The 20,983-nt window shown below is 38.9% G+C and overlaps 1 protein-coding gene and 1 long non-coding RNA gene across 12 annotated transcripts in view; both read right to left on the reverse strand.

Moving 5' to 3' along the window:
* Window positions 1–3,981: 3,981 nt before the first annotated feature.
* Window positions 3,982–20,983, reverse strand: part of KAT2B (lysine acetyltransferase 2B) — a 65,988-nt gene continuing 48,986 nt past the window's right edge. For 4 of the 11 annotated variants that reach the window (XM_043540940.1, XM_037890426.2, XM_037890425.2 and 1 more), the window contains 7 exons: window positions 20,827–20,937; window positions 18,985–19,128; window positions 14,969–15,083; window positions 14,205–14,241; window positions 13,871–13,934; window positions 13,689–13,773; window positions 3,982–6,368 (listed from right to left, as the gene is read on the reverse strand). In XM_043540940.1, the coding sequence (XP_043396875.1) occupies window positions 6,175–6,368; window positions 13,689–13,773; window positions 13,871–13,934; window positions 14,205–14,241; window positions 14,969–15,083; window positions 18,985–19,128; window positions 20,827–20,937 (750 nt within the window). In that variant the 3' untranslated portion in view covers window positions 3,982–6,174. The remainder of the gene's footprint in view (window positions 6,369–13,688; window positions 13,774–13,870; window positions 13,935–14,204; window positions 14,242–14,968; window positions 15,084–18,984; window positions 19,129–20,826; window positions 20,938–20,983) is intronic. The other 7 variants (XM_043540937.1, XM_037890427.2, XM_043540938.1 and 4 more) reach the window with 4 other exon arrangements.
* On the reverse strand, window positions 7,572–13,682 carry LOC122464689. The gene is made up of 2 exons (XR_006288963.1): window positions 12,059–13,682; window positions 7,572–11,710 (listed from the first exon to the last, which is right to left on the reverse strand). It is a non-coding gene; the product is annotated as an uncharacterized LOC122464689 (long non-coding RNA).

Raw genomic sequence — 20,983 nt, forward strand, 5'->3', positions numbered from 1 at the left:
CCCAAATAATTAAGAACTGTCACCCAGCATCTCTCACAATTCTTGACATAGCCATAAGATTTCCCATTTCTTAGAGGAATAGTTCTCATTGTCCACGGACAAGTCAGTCAGGGAAATAGTGAGCCAGGGATACTCCCTCAATCTGCCATCTCCACCTCATCTTTTTCATCAAGTCATCCAGTTCCAATAACACCATAAAACAATTTGATACAAACAAATCTCTCATCTTTTGGATAGGAGAGTGATAACATTATCAGAAGAAAGGTTTTCAGGGCTCTCCTCCATCATCTTTGTACAGAAGTGCATGGGGGTTGGGGGTATCAGAGCCCTTTTCAACCCCAAAAGTCTCAATAAGTGGATGAAGAATATGAAGCATAGCTGGAGCCCTGACCTCTACCATGCCATCCCCTGCACTAGGACTTTGACTTCAGCGGATGCATATCCTCAGCCAACCGTACCACCTTAGACTTATGAGAATCACCTTCAGCAGAAAACTTTATCACTACTGAACGCTCCCATTTAGCCTGTCCTTGGCCCCCAGGATTTTTACAGAGATGATGGTGGTGGTAATAGCAAGACTTAGGTTGCAGTGAACTAACTTGAAGCCCTTCCTGGATGACATCCTAATCAGAACTCAATCACAGTCAACGGCGCACAGGGCCACATATCAGATGTTGAATCTCCTCCAGGCTCAGCTTCATCATGAGAACCAAGAAAAGTTCTCTGGTTCCATCCGGTAATGTATTTTCTTGCTCCAGAACTGTAGGAACCATACCATAGTCCTATGTCTACAACTGCTAGGACTCCTGGTGTCATGCACTGGGATCATTCATGAGAATAATCACGCATCAAAAGTCTTCAAGGCTTCATACCAAAGGTGTGAGACCACTCTCTAGAACACATGAAAGATCAAGTACAAGTTCCAACACAGATGTTCAACTCCTTACAATGGCTGTAAGTCTATGACAACGTCACAAAGACATGTCCATCTGCCGTCAAGATTCTATAGTCCAATTCCTCACAACAAACATCAGCCTGGAGGGAAGCAGAGACCCAAACAGCCCAGGGCTCAAGAACAAGGAAGAAAGGGTTCACAGCATAAACCTCCCAGAGCTCAGAGAGTTCAAACTAAGCATGCAAAGGTTCCAGCCCACCTTAAGGGGGAAACCACATGCTGGTTCAAGTAAACAAGATGACTGCAATCACATTTACACAGCCAAAGGGAACAAGAAGTCCAACATCACACGCAGAAGCAACGGCGATAATGAGGTGGGTAGAACAGTTCCACCTTTCCCCCTGCGCAATCCATATTAGAGCAGAACTGAACCAAAAGCAGACTGGCTTAGCAGACACAGGGTCAACAACTCAGAGTGGTGCCTGAAGGAGGAGGTTTTCAATCTCATTGTTCAGACATTCGGTCTCCCTTCAACCGACCTATTTGCGAATCGTATGAACACTAAGAGGCCAAAATACTTCACAAGGGCAGCAGACTCCAGCTGCATGGAGACAGATGCCGTATTGCACAGTTGGCTGCAGAGCCTCCTTTACAAGTTTCCACCCTTTCCCGTACTGGCGAAGGCGATTCAGAAAACAAAATGAGGATGGGAGATAGTTATACTGATAGCTCCCCATTGGTCGAGGAGACTGGCTCACAGAACAGATAGAGCTGATATTGGAGCCCCACTGGAAACAGGACATCCTCTTTGAAGGTCCTTTTCATCTGGACACAAAGCAGCTTCAGCTAAGCCTGAATATTGAGAGGGAACCACTAGTGACTAGAAGGTCTTAGTCTGTCCTTCATAGTCATTAAGACATTGCTTTCATCTAGGAGAATATATATACTAAAAGTGTATTCCTCTGTCTGGTCCAGATTCAACAACTGGTGCCAGGAGCACGGTGCAAACCCCAAAAATCTGTAATTCCAACCATTCTGGCTTTCTCCAAGAAGGCATAGACAAATACCTTCAGCCCAGTTATTTGTCAGGTGTCTATTAGTAGCATGCAATTGCAGGATCCTCTGGCTCCCTGGCAAACAATCCAGATCTAGCCAGATTCCTTCAAGCAGTCCAAAGCTAGATCATCAAATCAAACCACTCTTCCCAAAATGGGACCCTCCGCTAGTTTTGAAGGTTCTGACAAGTCATCTCTTTGAGCCTCTGACTTCAGTGTTGGCCTATTTATCCATTAAGATTTGTTTCTTAGTAGCTGTCATGTCCACCAAGCGTCTGAGCTGGCAGCCTTATCTAGGAAGGAGCCTTACTGCAAGATCCATGAGGACAAGGCAGTGCTCAGGACACCAGAATCCTTTCTTCCTAAGGTAAATTCCTCCCTCCACACTTCTGAAGAGGATATATTTCCTTTGTTTTGTCCAAAACCATAACATCCAACTGAAAAGGAGTGGCACACCTTAGAAGTCAGAAGAGTGTTGAAACTCTAAGGTGTACAGAATCCAGAAGATCAGGCTCCCTGGTCATATCCTTTTGCCTGAAATGCCAGGGAATCAGAACTTCCAAGTTCTCTGTTGCTAGGTGGACTATATATTGTGGAAGCCTACAGATCATTAGAGGCTCCTGTCCCAGAAGGGTCAAGGCATGCTCCAGGAGATCCTGAGCAACCTCATAAATGGAACAAGCAAGTGTGTCGCCATTGGAAATTTGCAAAGTGGCCACTTGGTCTACAGGTAACACTTTCTTTAAGCACAAGATTGATCTTCTGCAGAGGACCTGCAGGAAGGTGCTACAGTTGCTGGCCCAGAGATAAGTGAGCTCACAGAAAAAGGGGAGTGTTTCTTTTCTGACAAACTTTTCCTTCATAACCCTCCCTATATCTGTTCGCTCACTTGTACTAGATACCCAGAATTGGGGGAGATGCTGGGCTGCAGAATAGGAAATTTCCTTTTTTATTTTTTTCCTGCTAGCAGTCTCTCCCACAATTCTATCCTCCTTGGATGGCTCATGAGTCAGGCGTCAGGTATTAAGTGGAATCATTATCATGTGACTGTCTTCCTTGGTCTAATGGGTATAGTCATCTTATCTCTGGAATATTTGTTCATGATGTTATGCAAATTTTACAGCTTGGTAATAACTCATCTGGCTAAAAGCGGGAGTGGGGGTGTGACTAGACCATGTCATGCCAAAACACTGGATCTGTCTCTGTGAGCTGCAGAGAGGGGAAAGCAACCCAGATGTCCAGAATTGAGGGCTATGCTGCTAGCAGAAAGGAAATTATGTATACGTTTTCCATTCCTATGCATGAAGCAGGTAGGATTCACTGCAGGCAAGAGTCTGAACCTGGCCCTACCCTCTGCTCTGTTGCATCATTTCCAAAATTACCCAGATGATTCGCTAGGCTGGTCCTGAAAGGCACCTGCTTGCTCACTGGCTTATCTACTAAATTAAGTGCAGTGTAGATATTTGGGTTTGGGCTGGAGCCTGAATGCCTACACCACCATTAAACAGCCCCTTAACCCGAGCTCCATGAGCCTGAGTCAGCTGGCATGGGCCAACTGTGGGTTTTTAATAGCAGTATAGACATAACCCAAAGTGCTGACAGAGCTACAACTTACACACAGTGGCAGACCAAGTGTCACATAGGGACAAGGCTAATTAGTTCCAACTCTCAACAATGTGAAAGTTTCGCTTTTACACTCTTTTGGAAGTTACGCCTGTGTTTGAGCTTGGACTAGGGCAGTGCTGCACTTTATCTAGGACTGCCTAAGAAAGTTAGCCATAATCTGCAGCTTGCACAGAGCCCAGCAGAAGGATTGTACCTACCACCATCTGCTTCTTCACAGGTGGTGTCCAAGTGGAAGAGAATTAAAATCCAAATATTAGGTACTCTAGTATCTAGACAAGGGAATTCATGGCACACACATCAAAAGCCAGGAGCTAATGAAGACAGCAAATGGCTCTTGTGAGGGCAAAAACTATCATGAACCACACAAGAGCAGATACCCAAATAAAAATAATATAGACTGTCAACTTTACTAAACAGCTAAAGCCAATAAAGATTTATTCAAACCATTACAGGCACTTGTAACATGAATGTTTCAGCTCGAATAGTGCATATACTGTATTTGCAGACTTATTGGAATTTTCATTGCTCTTCGTGAAGAAGGGCCCAATTCTGCAGACTTTACACTTCAAATGAATTCATTGGCCTGCAGTGTTAACTTTAGAGCAGCTACCCACAGTGCAACTGGCAGATAAATGAATTGCATAGCTGGGCCTTGCAAATCTCTGTTCAATACAAGAAAATATAAATTGCTTCAGTGTGTTTTTTTAAATGTGAGAACTAATAAAATGTCTTCAGAGCAGTCATCTATTGAAATAAGAGACCAAAATAATTAGTTTTTATATATATATGTGTATATATATATATAATTTAAAACTATTCTGTACCAGTACAATATATTAATTTTACAAATGTAAAATTTATCAGCTGTTAAAGCATTTGCAAAACCACACATCCTACTGTAGCTTTATTGCACAATATCTATGAAAATATTAATTTTTAAATTAGAAAACAAATGCTTTCAATATAGAAGAGACAATCTGATTTAAAGACAGTAAGAAAATCTACTAAGAAAATAACAAACTTTCACAGGATACCAAGCTCAACAGGTACATCTGTAGGCCCAGTTTACAATACAGTTTATAGTACTGGATGCTTTAATACAATTCTTGTATTGTACCTTTATAGTTATAAATCTAAATGTAATTCAGACTGGTTTCAGATATTAAGTATTGAGGCAATTCTAATGTTAACATTTTGAATACCTTTAGTACCACAATAACTACTTCCAGCTAATTTCTGGCATCTACTTGTTGAATAGAATTGTGATTTAACACTGCACAGGTATTTTGCAAGAATATGTTCCGTCACAACTCAGTTATTTTCAACTTGATAACTACTGCACTTTGCCATGTAACATCTGTACATATAAAAACACCAAGTTAAAGTTGAGCCTTCATAAAACCAGTTTATAAATTTCAATTATAAAATTAATGTCAAGTGACAATTTCTTTTTTGGACTGTATTAATTTCTCTCTCTATTAGAAAGGTAAGAGTACCTCCTATATGTAGTGTAAGCAGTAGTACACAGAAGTGCTTGATTTGATACTTATGATGTATTAACATGAGCTGTGTAACTTTTTAAATATACTCCTGGGTCTAAATATTCTAAATATCATTTTAATTAATAAAATGTTTACAGCGGAACTTAGTAGAAAATCCAGTTTAGGCAAATACATAAACTAGAGGCTGTGATATGGTAACATTTTGGTATGTACTTAAGCAACAGTCTTCATGATCTGTGTTGGGAACTCTAAAGAATGTATCAATTAAAAGACCAGGAAATGGGATAGTTCACTGAAGTACATCAAAAACATATCCCTACTAAAGTAAAGTATGTGACTATAGTATATGCCTACCACAGTTTTTGAGTTATTTGGGGAACTTATGTCCTGCATAAGCAAAGTCAATATGATTTTTTTGTTTAAATAGTGGTTATGAAATCACAAGTTATTTGCAGGTAGATATTTATCAAAAACAAAATCCATAGAAAAGTTTGCATCTATATAGGATTTTTTCCTAAAGATTCAAAGCAATTCCTTTCCAGAATAAGTTGCTTTTCTCTCTCATAGCGTCTCAACTAGCTGACTGCTTCTTTTAAAAAATAATATAAAGGACTCTACAATGAAACGTAGAGACAAAACATATTTCAGTGCCTCTTAAATTGTAATTTTCCCTTAATGTTTTGTTTTTACTGGAAAAAAATAAAACTTCTTCAAATATATACTGCATTAGATAAGCTAAAACATTCATTGCATGGGAATTTCTGATTCCAAATCCCCAAACATGTGCAAATTCCCATATGAAAGTTTTGGGGATATCCAATAAAAAGCCTATTCTTGACCATACTGCAAATATGTATGCAAAAGAAATTTTAAAGTAATGTTAAATACATTATAAAGCTTCATTTTAATAAAATAAACATTTTCTGTAACTTCAGTATAATACATGTTTGCAAAACTAAAAGGGCTTTTAAAAGTGCTAGTTAAAATACACAGAGGTTTTTTGAACATACATGTGTTAAGTCCCAAATCTACATGAAGGTGAATAGCATACTGTGCCTATAAGTTAGGCACACGGATTGGCTGAAAGAAACAACTGTCACTTGTCAATTAATCCAGCTTCTTTAATTTTCGTGTAGAAGAATTTCTCCAATATATTGGCACATTTGTAGTATTCACTCTCAGGGGGGTTGTACTCTCTGCAATTTGTAAAGACCCGTTGCAAGTCTGCCATGAATAATTTCTTAGACACGTAGTACCTATTCTTGAGTCGTTCACTCATGGTTTTCAGATCTGTACAGGAAAAAAAATATTAGCAATCTGATTCCTATAATACTAAAGACACATGCAGTGCTTGGGATACGCAATCTTTGCCATCAGCTCATTTCTTCAGTGGAAAATTACTAATTCTTAATTACTTTTATTCCCTTAGGGCCTGATCCTGCTCTCATTGAAGTCAACAGCAAAACTGAACAGGAGTGCAGGATCAAGCCCTGCGTCACATAAGCATGTTTTCCACTAACAATGAATGCAATTCTGCAGCGCCTAAAATGTCTCAATGTATAGGTTAAGGCATACTTGCTGTTCTCCTGATACTCTTCTTTGTCTCTGTAAGGCCCTGATCCTATAAGGCGTTGAGTCTCCTCAACCTCAGAAGTTGAGCTCACCACCTTGAAGGATGAGGCCCTACAGTATGTGAATAAAAAGTTCAAACTGTCATGTAATTTCTAGGTATCTGCATTAACAAAACCAGCATCAGGTTAATCAACATAAGCCATTCAGTTTGAATACAGCAAAGAATGCACCTCTCTCTATTACATATGGTAAGTAAAAGTGCATAGAAGTAATATACTGTGCCCAGAGCTAATCACTAATGCTATTTTATATTTTAGTGAAGAGGAAAATCAAGTAAAATATACAGCGTTTTTATCAAACAAGATTTCTGTTTTTCAGCAATCTAAGCAAGTGCATTTTACTGTCTACTGCTCAGCAGCTTTGAAACAAAGTGACGAAAGTCCTCCACTATTTTTGCTCACAAAACGTCAATGAACTCAACACACATCTAGACCTTACAATCCATAGTTCAACACTAGGTCTTGTTAAAACCTTGTTTCTATTTTGGAGGTGCTAGTACTGGATATAAAAATTCAGAGGTAGTGACATGCTTGCTGTGTGCATTGGTATAACCATATAGCCAGAATGCTTTTCCAGTTCACAGCTATATCATAGCAGTGCTGGAGTGCAGGCTCTAGAAACACGAAAGAAAAAAAATTAATATTTTAATAAAATATCTAATCAGTGCACCAGAAAAATCTTACTCATTGCCAAGGACCATGCATAATCCACTGCTCGCAGTGGAGATGCTGGCACATTCCCTGTAAAGCCATGAGATCCCTAAAGAAGAATGCACAGCTGCAAAAATGACATTCATGTCTCAGTTACAGTGGAGTGATAGTATCAGACCCTGCAGAAATAAAGATACTATGAGCTTTTTTCACCCGTCCTTCTGCCTTTGATCTGCAAAAAAGAGGACACTCCAATCAAGAGACACGCCCTACGTGAATTATGACTAATGTGAAATTCTTTCAGAAAAGAAGAATGGGTATGCTGAGTACCCACAAATAGCCTGGAAATCTTAGCTGCATAATTCTGCCATTTGCTAGTCTTGTTGCACAGCATTCTACAAAAGCAACAGCTAACAGACACTCATGCTTCCACCTATGAATAGCAATGAAGCAAAAAAACCTCAGTAACAACTACTATAAAGACAAAGTCTTATCCACTTCCTGTCATTTTGTACCTCCAACAACCTGGAACACTGCATTTATCTAACACCTAACAACTGTGAGCTTTCTGTCCTACTTACACCTGTGCTCTTTTTTGGGGCCAGGGCTTGAGATCCCGACAAAGTTTTCACAAAGGCAAGCTCCTACTGTCTTTAGCAGAATGTAACTCAACCATACATGTAAGTAAACTATTTTATTGTCTCTCTGACAGTAATCCAGCGACACTTTCGTCTCCATTTTTACCAGTTTTTTTCATTAAATGAGTAAATGTGATCAAAAATAATTAATTAATGGACATCTTCCATATATTAAAAATGGGTAAAGTCATTAAACTACTGGTTCTTTATCTGAGTATACAGTCAACATTTTCATCCCAATTCCTCAGAGGTTTTTTTCCTCCCAATTAGATATAACAATATTTGTACAGTCTGCATATAACACGCACAAAGCAACCACTGAGCTATGATTTCGTGTCTCTCTTTCTGGAGCAATCCACAAATAACTAAAGCACACATCAGTTTAGGGAGACGTTTCAAATGTTGCTAAACTTGATTTGTAAACTCCTTGATTTGTGTGTTTTATTTAGTTGAACATAATGAAATATCCACCCAAATAAAACACACAAATCAATGAGAGAAAGAGAGGAATAAAAATTGCTGACACAGACTGCCTGGCTGTGAAAGAATCTCCGCTGAATCTCTGTTTTAATTTTTATGAAACGCATTATTAAATCAATGGCATAAACGTCTTTAGATTGTAGAAAAAATTAATGCAGACATGTGTGAACAATACACACACCCCTACACAAATTAAGTGTATCTTTCAGATTTCGGTCAAATTGCTATTTGGGCCACAGTTCTGCCTATGTCAAAACAGAGCTACATAGCATTTTTAAGTGCCAGCTAGATCCCCAAAGGCCCTTAAATCTAGTTTGTGAAGGAAGACTATGAATGTTATTGGCAGTGGGGAAAATACCAGTAGGATGATGTCAGACCTCAGCTTTCTGCTACTGGAAAGAAATTCACATAAGGAAAAACCACTTTCTTAGTGGCAAATGTAATGTAGGGAAAAAGAGAAAAACAGCCACTAGAATGTGTAAGTCACTGATTCTACAAGCCAAAGCCACTGCCAAAAGTAATAAAACATTTTATGTAAATCAATTCTACCAGTGACCCCAAATTTACAAGCAGATACAGCGCACAATAAGTAGGAATATGCAAAAATGTAACACAAAAGTATGCCAATATGTTCATTACACCAAATTGAGGACATTTCAGCATGTAAACGGGTAAGTGACGGTGGGAAGAGAACTGAAGCATGAAGGCAATGTGTTACCACTACAAAGGTTTGGAGCAGTGTTAGGGCTCCTTTCTGGGCCTTGAATGAGGTACACATCTTTGGAGAAATGAAGGGAACACCATGCTTCTTACATGGAATATTGGCAGCACTGAACCTTGAGTTCACAAAAACTAGGAATTGTGTAGTATATGCCAGCTGTATACAAGTCAAGCCCTTCCCATCCTGGACACTCAGACCTTGTCAGACAAAAGTTGAACTGATTTATCAGTAAATGTGTTTAGAAACAGATTTAGTCAGATTAGTGCAATCCACCTTCTGAGGGCATTCTTAAATCAGATTAAGAGTACCTTGTATCGATTTAGCTAAAGTTGATTGCTTGCTGACATTAGCTTAGGTTATGTCTACGCTTAAACCATTACAGGATCAGCTGCAGCACTGCTGTGTATCCACTCACTACAGCAAACGGTGGGGTTCTCCTATCACTCTTGTTAATCCACTTCCCCAAGAGGTGGCAGCTGGGTGAAGGAAAGAATTCTTCAGTTGACTTAGCGCTGTCTACATTGGGAGTTAGGTAGGCTTAACTACATTGCTCAGGGGTGTGGGTTTTTCACACCTGAGTGAAGTAGTTGGGTCGACTTAACTTTTTAGTGTGGACCTGGCCTACGACAACATCTGACCCACTTAAGCCAATTTAAGAGGGTCTAACACACGGCCTTGCACTGATGTAGCTAAATCTGCCTAAACTTATTTCGCTAAATCAGCACAACTTGTGTGGCAGGCCTGGCCACAGCACTGTGAAACGTAGTCCTCAGGCTAATATCATATTCAGCTCACGTGGGGATGATTGGTACCTTTAGGATTCAGACTGATTTGGGGAAAAACATAAATGGTATTAATTCTACAAAGGATGCACATAGAAAAAGATTAACAGGTTGTACTAGTTTAACCATAACACTCTTTTGTCATGAAATCAAACAGTATAATCTAGCTCCAACAGTGGTGCAGAGTCTTCCCATTCATCTGACAGGGACGTTATCATCAAACTTAGCTATGACCAGCAAAACTAGAAGTGTTTTCCATTTAGTCATGCACCCTGAACTACCACAGGTGAACAGGAAAGATCACATGAAATAAGGCAGCACCATTTAGAAATGATGAAGTTTAGAAAAATAACTATCTGCAAAAGCACTCGGAATAACAGTGGAAACCAGATAAACCCAGGCTAGCTATCTATCTTTGGGACTACCTTCGGAGAAAGATCTGCCTTTGGACGTAGTCAGAAAACCTACGTCCAAACCAGAAAACCAACCCATAGAATGTGTTGCAATTAGGCGTCACAGGAACTTTTAAAAAAGAGAACATTATTGTGAGTGTTTTACGTTTGATAATGCAAGGATGTAGAAATCTGGCAAAACACATTCATCCCACACAAGAAAAACACAAAGCTGAGGGCTGTTTATCTTTTCTCATTGTTGATATGTTCAATCACATGATGATTTTTTTAAAGTGTCAGTATATTGGCAGTCAGAAGGAGGACAGTACAATGTGCAGGCTCACAAATCAAAAACTCTGAGCTTTCAGTTGTCTGGTGTTGGGAAGCTAAACTTATCTTCGCCTTAAAATGAAGGCTGACAGAGTTTGCTTATTTTATCCACAGCACGGGACATTTTAAAAAATGAAGGCTAATATTTAGATTTTGGGCTTGCCAATCCAGGCAGTAAGCGTGCTTTATCATCATAAAACTGTTCCGAGTAAATGGTGGCCTAACCTCTGTGCACAAAGCAGGTTCATAATATTTAGCAATATGGCATTCATTTTCGTCACTGGTAAAGAAGAGAAAATGAAATACCTTTACTTTAAGAGAATACTGGAAGGTGATTATTATTTTATACAAACACATATATTTCCTATATGGAAAGGATTAGTTCAGTACAATAATCATTAAGCCAGATTGGTGGGTATGTTCCTAGTAACTAATCGAGGACTCCACAGAAAAGCTAGGTATTGCCATCTCTACTCTTTAGAATGACCACACCACACCTTAAGCCTGTGGTGGCAGGGGCGTTGTCTGGCTTGCTGGGGGAAGCACTACACCTCTTTAAGGGCAGAGGCATGGACGTCGCTGCAGATTCAGAGCAAGTTAGCCTGGGCACGCGGACTCATCCCCCGCAGGTGACCAGAAGAGTGGGGCGTACACAGATGCAAGACAAGCAGGAAAAGCTCTCTTTTATCTGGACCAGGCAGAGCAGCACCCACCCTCCCAGCCATAAAAGTGGTGAAAGACCAAGTTTGGTCAGGATCTATTGTGGGCACTGCACTAAAGGCTCCTTTCTTGGGGTGGCGGTGTGGGTGGGGGATATTGGAAAAGCAATTTTTCCTCACCACCAGATTGGCCAAGACAGAGTATGTGTGGGGGGGGGGGTCACCTTCCCCACCGCACATTTGGGGGGTGGGGGTGGGTGCTTAGTTGAAGTGAGCATAGAACAGGAGTTTGGTTGTGATGTCGCAAATCATTCTGTAAGCCTGGGACGAATGCCCAGTGCATGTACTCTGCAGAGAGAGAACACAGTAATCAGATAAATGGTTTGGTAAAGGATTTGAAGCAGGTGTTTGTTAAAGGAGCGGAAACAGGGGTGGGGCAGAAGGGGAGGCGCCTATGATTGGCACGACAGGGAGCCAACCACTCCCCCCCCCTTGATAGCCCACTTTTACCCTCTGTCTGGCCCAGCAGGGAGCGAACACTCCCACCCCTTATATAGCCCACTTTAACCCTCATTCGAGGTGGGAGGATCTTAAGGACCCAGCAGCCAATTGGCTGGGGACCAGGATGAAAAGTGGCGGGGCTGATGGAAGCCCTCCCCCCACCCTATGCAGACATTGAAATGGTCATAGAGTTACCTGCACTGTACACTTTTATCTGCCGGGTGCACCCAGCCAGTTGTTAATAAAGTTGCGGCCTAAATGAAACCACATCCAGTGTCTCCTGTCCTTTCGGTATAGCCAAACAGAGGGCTTTCTTTGCCCTACAGACTGATTCACAGAGATACCAACAGTGGTCTCAATGAAGTTGTGTTCTGTTCTCCGATCACAAGAGAAAATGCCGTGACTTGAAGCAGTAAGAGAGGGAGGAATGATATTGTAAGGCAATGAATGCATAGTTTGATTCAGTTTTAGTTCTGTAGTGCCACAAAGCAAATAAGCATTAGTTTAGAACAGGATGGAATCACTATCTAGGATTGTAAAGCATAGCAGCCAAAGGCAATGTAAACATTCAATTTTTTTCTCATTAGCACTTGTGTTGCAATAGAAGGGCCATAAAAAACACACACCCTGATTTTCAAGTTCTCAAAATAAAAATGTTGTAAGACTGGTTATGATAATTAGCACGTGTGCTGAGCTTAAACTGAAACAAGCACTTGATTTAAATTTAAATTACAAGTTAAATGAGTGAGGAGGAGGGATGGACAGGAGGGCAGGACATAACTGGGGCCAAGTCAAGAGACCATCACTCTGTTGCCCTTCCTGCTGACCAGAGTCGGGGAGGAGGTGTGTGTGGGGGGGGGGGGGATATTTATACCCAGCCAGTCACAGAGAGGCCCTTTTTTATGCTGTTTGCGGTTTTTTGCCTTCCGCACAGCAGGTCTGGGACACAGTGGGGCAGAGGGGGTAGGTTATAATGTTGCAATTTGGTACACAAAACTTGCAGCAGATGTCCAGTGCAGGTAATCAGTATGGAAGGGACATGGTTACTGGATAAAATGGACTGGAAAAGGATTTGAAGGAAAGCATCCCTTAAAGGAGCTGAGGAAGGGGGTTTGAGGCTCCTTCGTCTTGCATAGTAGGGAGTTGACCTCCTTCCTTTCATAACTCCCTTTCACCTCAGGCAAGGGAAGAGGTCCCAGCAGCATGATGGCTGGGACCAAATTGGGTATTATGTAGAAATGATTAAGGAAAGAATGAGGACTTGCGCTGTACAATTTACTGCCAGCTACTCCCAGATATTTCAAATGAACAAAGTTTTGGCCTAATGGAACCACACCCATTGCCTCCTGTCTTTTTTCCAGCACAACTGGACAACAGGACCTAGGCTTCTAAGTCACTTAGGTGAGTCTGGAAATGTTGTCTCTGGGTTTTTTAACAAGTTAGATAAAAATACACAACAAAATATGCAATGACAAATTATCCTTCGTGTAAGATCATACCTCCAAAGGTTTCTTAACCCATGCAGTCAGCTAAAAGGTGCTGGAACAGATCCAGCTTAAGAGGTTGCTGGGAGCCTCTCAGGTACTGTAATATTTTGTGCTTTCTTACAGGAGTACATAATATAGATGCTTCACTGAGGTTACGAACTATTCATACATTTCAACTGATAGCAATATATTTTTGCAACTGCTGAGTTGCAAACTATCGCACTGCAAGCAATACATTAGAAAACGTTTGTAATAAATCTTGATGACTATACTTGTCTCACATGTCTCCAGCTAGAGAGATCTGTAAGTTTATACTTTAAAAATGTTAATGGCATTACCCATGGGAAACCTTATAACTTCATAATATCCAGGAGCTTCTGTTCTCTTCACAGGTTCCATGAAGGGCCAAGCGCTTTGATGGCTCTTTGGTAAAGAAAAAAGTAAGGTATCTAATATGGAAACTCCATATTGGAAATCATTTCAAAATCTTTAAAGTAGGTAAACTAAAACTAATACCCACCTTCACCTGCTGCAGGATGGTTTTTAATGTGCTGTAAAGCTGATCTGGATCTTTGGGTTCTTTACTTGAAAGAAAATATTAACAAAGAAGATAAGCTTTATCTCTTATGTTCATTTTCTACAATGCTATACATTTCATAAGAGCAACTCACAAATTTACAACATTTTATCACTAATGGAAAAATAATACCCAAGAGCTATTCTACAGCAGCTTCCTTATCTCCGTTTTGTGATAGATGGAAAGAAATATTTCAAAGTTACTCAGTTTAGAGACGTTTGTTCTCAAAGGATTCCCAAACTGCGTCATCATTATCCTTTGTCCAAGCAGTACTTACCCTCTGTCTTTTCCACTTGGTTTCCAGCCAGTCTCTCCTGCACACCAACAAAATTAAACATTACATGAGAACTACTTCAGGTTGAAAGTTAATATGAATCTAAAAAGTTAATAAAATTACAGTACTCCCTCAATAAAACACTTTCTAAAGACTAATCCTAATAAAACTACAGCACTCTAGCTCCCACCCCATTTAATTTCCTACATACCACACATTCAAGTATACTGTAACATGCTCTACAAGGAATGCACTGGTTTTTAAAAATTCTTTACCATCTTTTATCATTGCATCTAGCCTCTTCTATGTAAAGAAAATAGAAGTAAAAATGATTCAACACAATAATTTCCTATGGACATAAAATATATTACACAGACAACTGAAAAAATAACTGGTTGTAGCTTTGTTGTGCCCTGATTCAAATCAGTATCTATTTAGCACAGGACTGTATTGTGGTCTAGAATTGTAGACGTAAGATGGACTCAGAGGGAAAATGCCGATTGCACTGTGAAGCAAAACAAAGGGGGCAGAATTAAATAAATGTATGTAAAGAAGCACTACACTAGAATACCTTAGGGAAGTCTCTAAGCCAGAGACTTAGAAGTGAACAATTGTACTAGAAACAGATCCAACCTGTCTTATATCAGATTAATAGGATAATTGAATCCTGTTAAAAAGACAATACTTGGCAAATTCAAATTTCTCTAATCTTGGGCCTTGTCTGTTTTGATGTAGCTCCACATTAACAAAGGGAGGTTGGTACATACTAATTCCAGGAATGCTTTCTATAGGAATCTGTCGTACTCCATCTTTGAAGCAGGAAAGGCCAGGATAGACTTTTCGAATCTGCGCTTGTTTCCTTTCAATCAGCTTTTTAATGATCTGTAATAATATTGCAGAGAAAAGGGGGGGACGACACAATTTTAGTTTTGAAAGTCAAGGAAAGTAGTTGACTGGCTCAAAGGCAAAGTAGTAGAACATTAAAGAAAACCATGGCAGTGAGAAACATAACAGGCCCCTGATCTCACAGAGTCCCACTGAAATCAGTGAGCATTTTGGGTGCACAAAGAATGCAGGATTGACCCCGTCAACAAATGTTTTACTAAATGAGAACACTGTTTATACTCCCGATTTTAGAAAAACCTGTTCCATTTCAAAATCTTAAACTGTGGAAGGTGCTTCTACGTTAATGAGCTGCCATTTTACTCATGTTTCCCCCCAAGGAAGTCTAGATTGTGTCTAGACACAAATTCAGTTCAAAATCTGATGCATAAAAAGGTCAAGAGACTGCCCCAATCGGAAGATAAATTCTATTCTATATTTTTCCCTTTGGTTATCTCAGTTCTAAGTAATTTGGTTTTCTGCTCTTGATGTACATTAAAATGCTTAACTACACTTTCTCTCTCAAACATGTCATGGTCAAGATGACTGCTTCCTGTTTAATTGTTCTTTTATACATTTAAGACACTTAATATTGGTTATTTACTTACCTTTTTAATTAGTTAGTGATCACAATATCTTTTAAATTACAATAGTTTTCTTAAATAGTTAATCTTGACATTTAAGTCACGTTAATTAGACTTCAAAGACAACAGGTCATCAAGGTGATTTGGGATTTTTCATTCCTCCCAGAACTATTGTTTTCTGTTTATTTACAGACTATGCCAGACAGCAGTGTGTTGGTTCACATTCAGAACCTTCTTCTTTGCAACCACAGGAGACAACCCAATTCTTTAAATGGAAGCTCAAATCCTGTACAAGCTGATAGAACTAGAAAAATCTGGATATGGAGCATTTCAATCTATTTCAAACTGAGACACTTCAACTTCCTTTGAAACATTTTAAACAAAGCTGAGTAGTGAAAACTGCATAAAATAACTAAGCACCCAGACCTGTTGTAAAATTTGAAAAAGCACCTAAATGACTTAAGTGTCTAAGTCACCTTTGAAAATAGGCTTAAGGGTGATTAAGGGCTTGTGTACATACAAAAGTTGTATACTTTAACAATCCTGGTATAGATAAAGTAGTACAATTCCTGTAGTATGGCTGCAATTATCTCGGTATGAAGGTGCTTATACCGAAACAGTTTATTCCCGTGTAGGAAGGGGAATAAGCTATACTGGCATAAGGCATCTTTATACCATTATAACTGTACCCACACCAGAGGTGTTCAAGCATAGCTACTCTGGGGGAAAAAAAGATCACATCTCTAACAGAAATCGGTACAAAATCTGTGTGCAGATCAGGTCGCTTTTGAAAATGTTATCCTTGGGCTGAATTTTTTGAGGGGGGAAAAAAGGATATAGCCTACAGATACCTAAATTGAGAAGAAATCTGAAATTTCATCTGGCTGCCTGATTAGCTCAAAAATATGTTTTGTAATACACAGCATATATGTCAAATTCAAGCTGCCCTGAGGTTCTGAAAGTTAGCTACTGTGCAGAAAAACTTTTTGCTCAAAAGGGCAAAATGTGAGAAAAATCTAAATAGATACAGGTAGTTCAATGTCACGAAATATACTACCACAATCAGATGGGATGACTATAGTTATCTACATCAGGGTGGATTTGATTTAAATCACTAGTCAGGAAGACTTGATTTAATCATGGATTTCTACATAAAAGTGCATTCTTGTTGACTGTTATAGCCTCAATACATATTCTTCACAGGTAGAGGAACTTCATTAAAATATTCCCAAACTGGGTCTCTTTTATGGCCTGCGGCCATTATAGGTTTTCCCCTCTGGTGAGAGAATGGTATGGTAGACCTCAAATCAGTGAAGGCTACACTCAGAAAGACCTCAAGACTTCTAGAATATGCTGCTCAAACAGTTTCACTTTTGTTTCTACTTCCAGTCCCTCCCTTCCCACATTTATCTCCAGACTTCTTCTCCTTGTCCAGATCTATTCCGCCTCCAACAATCTTCTATTCATTGAACTTTTTGAAACTTTGCACTTTTAGAGAGAGGTAAGGGATTGACTCAGTGGTTGAGGTCTTATTTCTCACCACTATATATTAATTAATTTATTTATTTTAAAACATTTTTGCTGTGAACAAGCATGTTATCTCTGGAGACACAAATCCACAGTCTGAGAACTGCAAAACTAAGCATCTCTGATGGTATCTTCTAGACTGAGCACGGAGTCCCACTGGGTAGATAGAAAGATTAACCTAAATAATCTATACAGAAGCCCCTGGAACCCCATAAGATTGGGCCCCTAGTCCATTAACTATTAGAACACATTTATAAAACTTTTCTTAAACATTACATGAATATATTGTCTCATACTATAGAATTAGAATTTATAATCCCTATTCCGTGATGAGATATCCTTGAGCTATAATGTATCTTAATTAAAACTATCTTTAGATAGGTTTTTTCCTCAAAAAGCATTTTATCAAAAAAATCCGATTTAAATTAAAAAAATCTGATTGTTTTGATTTTTTTTTTTTTTTTAACAATCATTGATTTTTATCCACCCTGATCTACATTCTCTTTCCTTAAATATACACATAAAGGAAGAAACAATAGTAAGGAAAAAACTATGAAGTTTTCATGATTTAGATCTTAAATTTCCATTCATTTTGATCTATTATAGATACATTATAGATCTATTACAAGCTTTAGTATTTGAAGGATCTGCAAATTAGCTATTAAGTATACATGCAACTTTAGTCAACTTTAGGTTCCTGGACATCATTTAGAAACCAATGTGTTCAGAAAGACTGAATTTTTTACAAAAAGTTGTTTTACTTGGCATCAACTGTAGAAAATAAAGGGGTGAGAGAGAATGTGTGTGAGATTTACACACAGGGGCATCAGGAGAGATTTTTTTAAAAATTAAGGCCAGAATCAGTTGTTTTGACTGTCTGTTGTCTAAGAACAGACTGCATCTTCCATTCATCTTTTAAAATAATTCTGCCTTTGAGGTAATGCAATTAATAGCAACTGGAACTTGGAAGGCTAATATGGGAAACAGCTTCTGTCAAACAGAGCAGGCTGTTTTTCAGTCAGGATGTTCTCCTGTTAAAAAGAAACAGCTGCTTGACACAGACACCATTTTACAAAATAAAACTGAAATCACAAGATCTGACCCTGTCACAGAAGGACCCAGTAGCCTTGTGCTTTTTAAAGAAACATTTTTGTGAACATTTTCTGTTTCATCGGCTACCCAGCTGAACCACATTTCAGAAAAGCACTTAAGCATGTGCTTAACGGTCACTTTAATGCCAAAATGTTTTGCTGGACCAGGATCTTTGTGTGAAAAAATGGTGAACTAGTTAAAGGATATAAATAAGAACTTTCCACTCAAAATTACCATTAATGAATGCTGCAATAACGATTATGTAACTCAATTACTTAAAAAAAAAAAAACACATTTGAAAAATAGATTAAAGCAACCTCACAAAATTTCACACATCTGCTCACCCAGAACGAGTAATTTTATTTTGTGACATCAGTAATATATCAATACTTTTTTCAATGTTATCATTATGTTAACTGTAGGAAAGGAGAATTTATGCTTGAGAGATGGTAAATTTATGATAATTTTAAGGCCAGAATAAAATATAGGTTTTAATTAATTAAACAAATGCTTCTGTGATATTTTGAATATCAGACATGGGCATGAAAGGAGGTAGACATCTGAGTGCTGACTAAAGAAATGTTTATATAAGCCATCTAGAAATATAAGCCATCTAGAAATATTTATATAAACCATTTTAAATGTGTCTTTTTTTAAAACAGTGTTAATATTAAGCAATATCTTATTTCGTTATTTACCTCTTTTTGCTTTTTAATGATGACAGAAAATTCAGTATAGGGAATCCTTGGATTTAATTCACATCCCATTAGAGTGGCTCCTTCATAATCCTTGATATAGCCAACATATTTTGCTTTTGGTACTTTAATATCTTTGGAGAAACCCTAAGAAATGATAAACTCAAATTGATACAATACAATTTTCTGTTTACATTTATGAATTACAATCAGATTCATTACACTGTCAAAATGCCAAAAATATAAAGAGAGAGCTACAGACCATGGCCCCAGTTAAAGCATAAGTAGCTTTACACACAAGTAGTCAGTTACTCATGTGCAGGTTCATGGCCCATATCAAGAGTAGAAACTAAACTCCAAAGTGTAACCAGTTATGTTCGGGGGGGTGGGGGGATGGAAGCAGGGAGACACACAGTTTTTTATTCAAAGTAAGATGTTTATAGATGAGTATGAAGGCAACTTTCAGCTCTATTTCAACATTACATTAAAGGGTCTCAATCCTGCAGTCACTAGTCAGGCAAGGCTTCTGCTGAAGTCAATGAAAGTTTTGCCTAAGTAAGGCTGCTGCATTGTGCCCCAAAAGAACGAACCCACCCCCCGCCCCATAAAAATCAAGTGCAAAAAATAAAAAACAAAATATAAAACCAAAGAAAGTTCCAAAGATTACAGCATACAGATCTCATAAAATCTGCAGGTACTGGGGACAGAACACGCTACCCCGCCCCAATAATTCCCTGACAAAACAAGGAGGGGGAAGTTTTCCTCCCCTTTGGCCACTTCCTTATGGATTTTCTTAGACTAGCGGAATCTGACTTGGTTTTGTTTTTGTTAAAATTTGCCAATATAGGTCCCCAATTCTGCATTTGGGTCTGTCATCACAGACCCCTACACTCACATGGATTCACACTGAAGTTAACAGCACTGTGTATGGGTCCATAGTAGTGGACCCAAAACAGGACTGGTGCTTCAGTGCTGAACTGACTTTTTAGTTAGTATCTATTTTAAAGAAGGATCAAAGTAAGATTAAAACAGTCTCAGTCACCATACACTAGACTAAAATTTTCTGCTGGCATAACTCACTGGTTTCAGTATGATTTGTGAGCACAAGAGAGATACAAGATAAAGCTGTAAATCTATTTCTGTTCAGTGTGGTAAGAATACTGTATTCCCACATACATCTGTGCTACCTCAAACTCCTTCCAAAAACAGTGATTTATTAAGTGCATAGAGCTGGTAACAGCTTTTTAACATACAATTAGGAAATCAGAAAGTCTGAATTTATCTTAACGAAGTTCAGCTGTGACTTTTTTTTTAAAAAAACATTTAATTGAGAGTATTATGTAATCTGCAAATACAATCAAATTTTTCCTTCAAAATACACTGTTCTATAAAGATAGTACCTTAACTTTGGCTAACACAGAAGATATTTTGTACATTAAAATAAAAAGACACTACACATTTTACACAGCCGCTTAGATACCACAAGCTGCTAATACATTTTACGTAAGCAATGCCTATGCTAGCACTTATGGTGGCAAATTTTGCGTCACTCGGGGGTGCAAAAAAACCACCCCCCTGAGTGCCACAAGTTTTGCTGGCGTAAGTGCTCATGTGCACAGCGTTACGTCGGGGGGAGACGCCCTCCCGCCAACACAGCTACCACCACTTGCTGAGCTGGTTTTATTATGTCGATAGGGTAGCTCTCTGCCATCAGCATAACGCAGCTACACAAATCCAGTTACAGCTGTGCCGCTGTAAGCTTGTAACTGTAGACCTGGCCTGGCCATAGGGTTTCTACATTTCCATGTCTTACATTGGCTGAAGACTTTTCTTAGGCTGACTTACTTGTTTCTTGAAGTAGCCAATTGCATATTCGTCTGCATACGTGAGAAAGTTGAGAATGTTATGCTTGATGTGATACTCTTTCAGATGATTCATTAGGTGAGTTCCATAACCCTATGTGGAAATAGTTAAGGAAATTCATCTCATGAGAAAAACCTTT

The sequence above is a fragment of the Chelonia mydas genome, chromosome 2 (assembly GCF_015237465.2).
Source record: "Chelonia mydas isolate rCheMyd1 chromosome 2, rCheMyd1.pri.v2, whole genome shotgun sequence".
NCBI classification, from domain to species: domain Eukaryota; kingdom Metazoa; phylum Chordata; order Testudines; family Cheloniidae; genus Chelonia; species Chelonia mydas.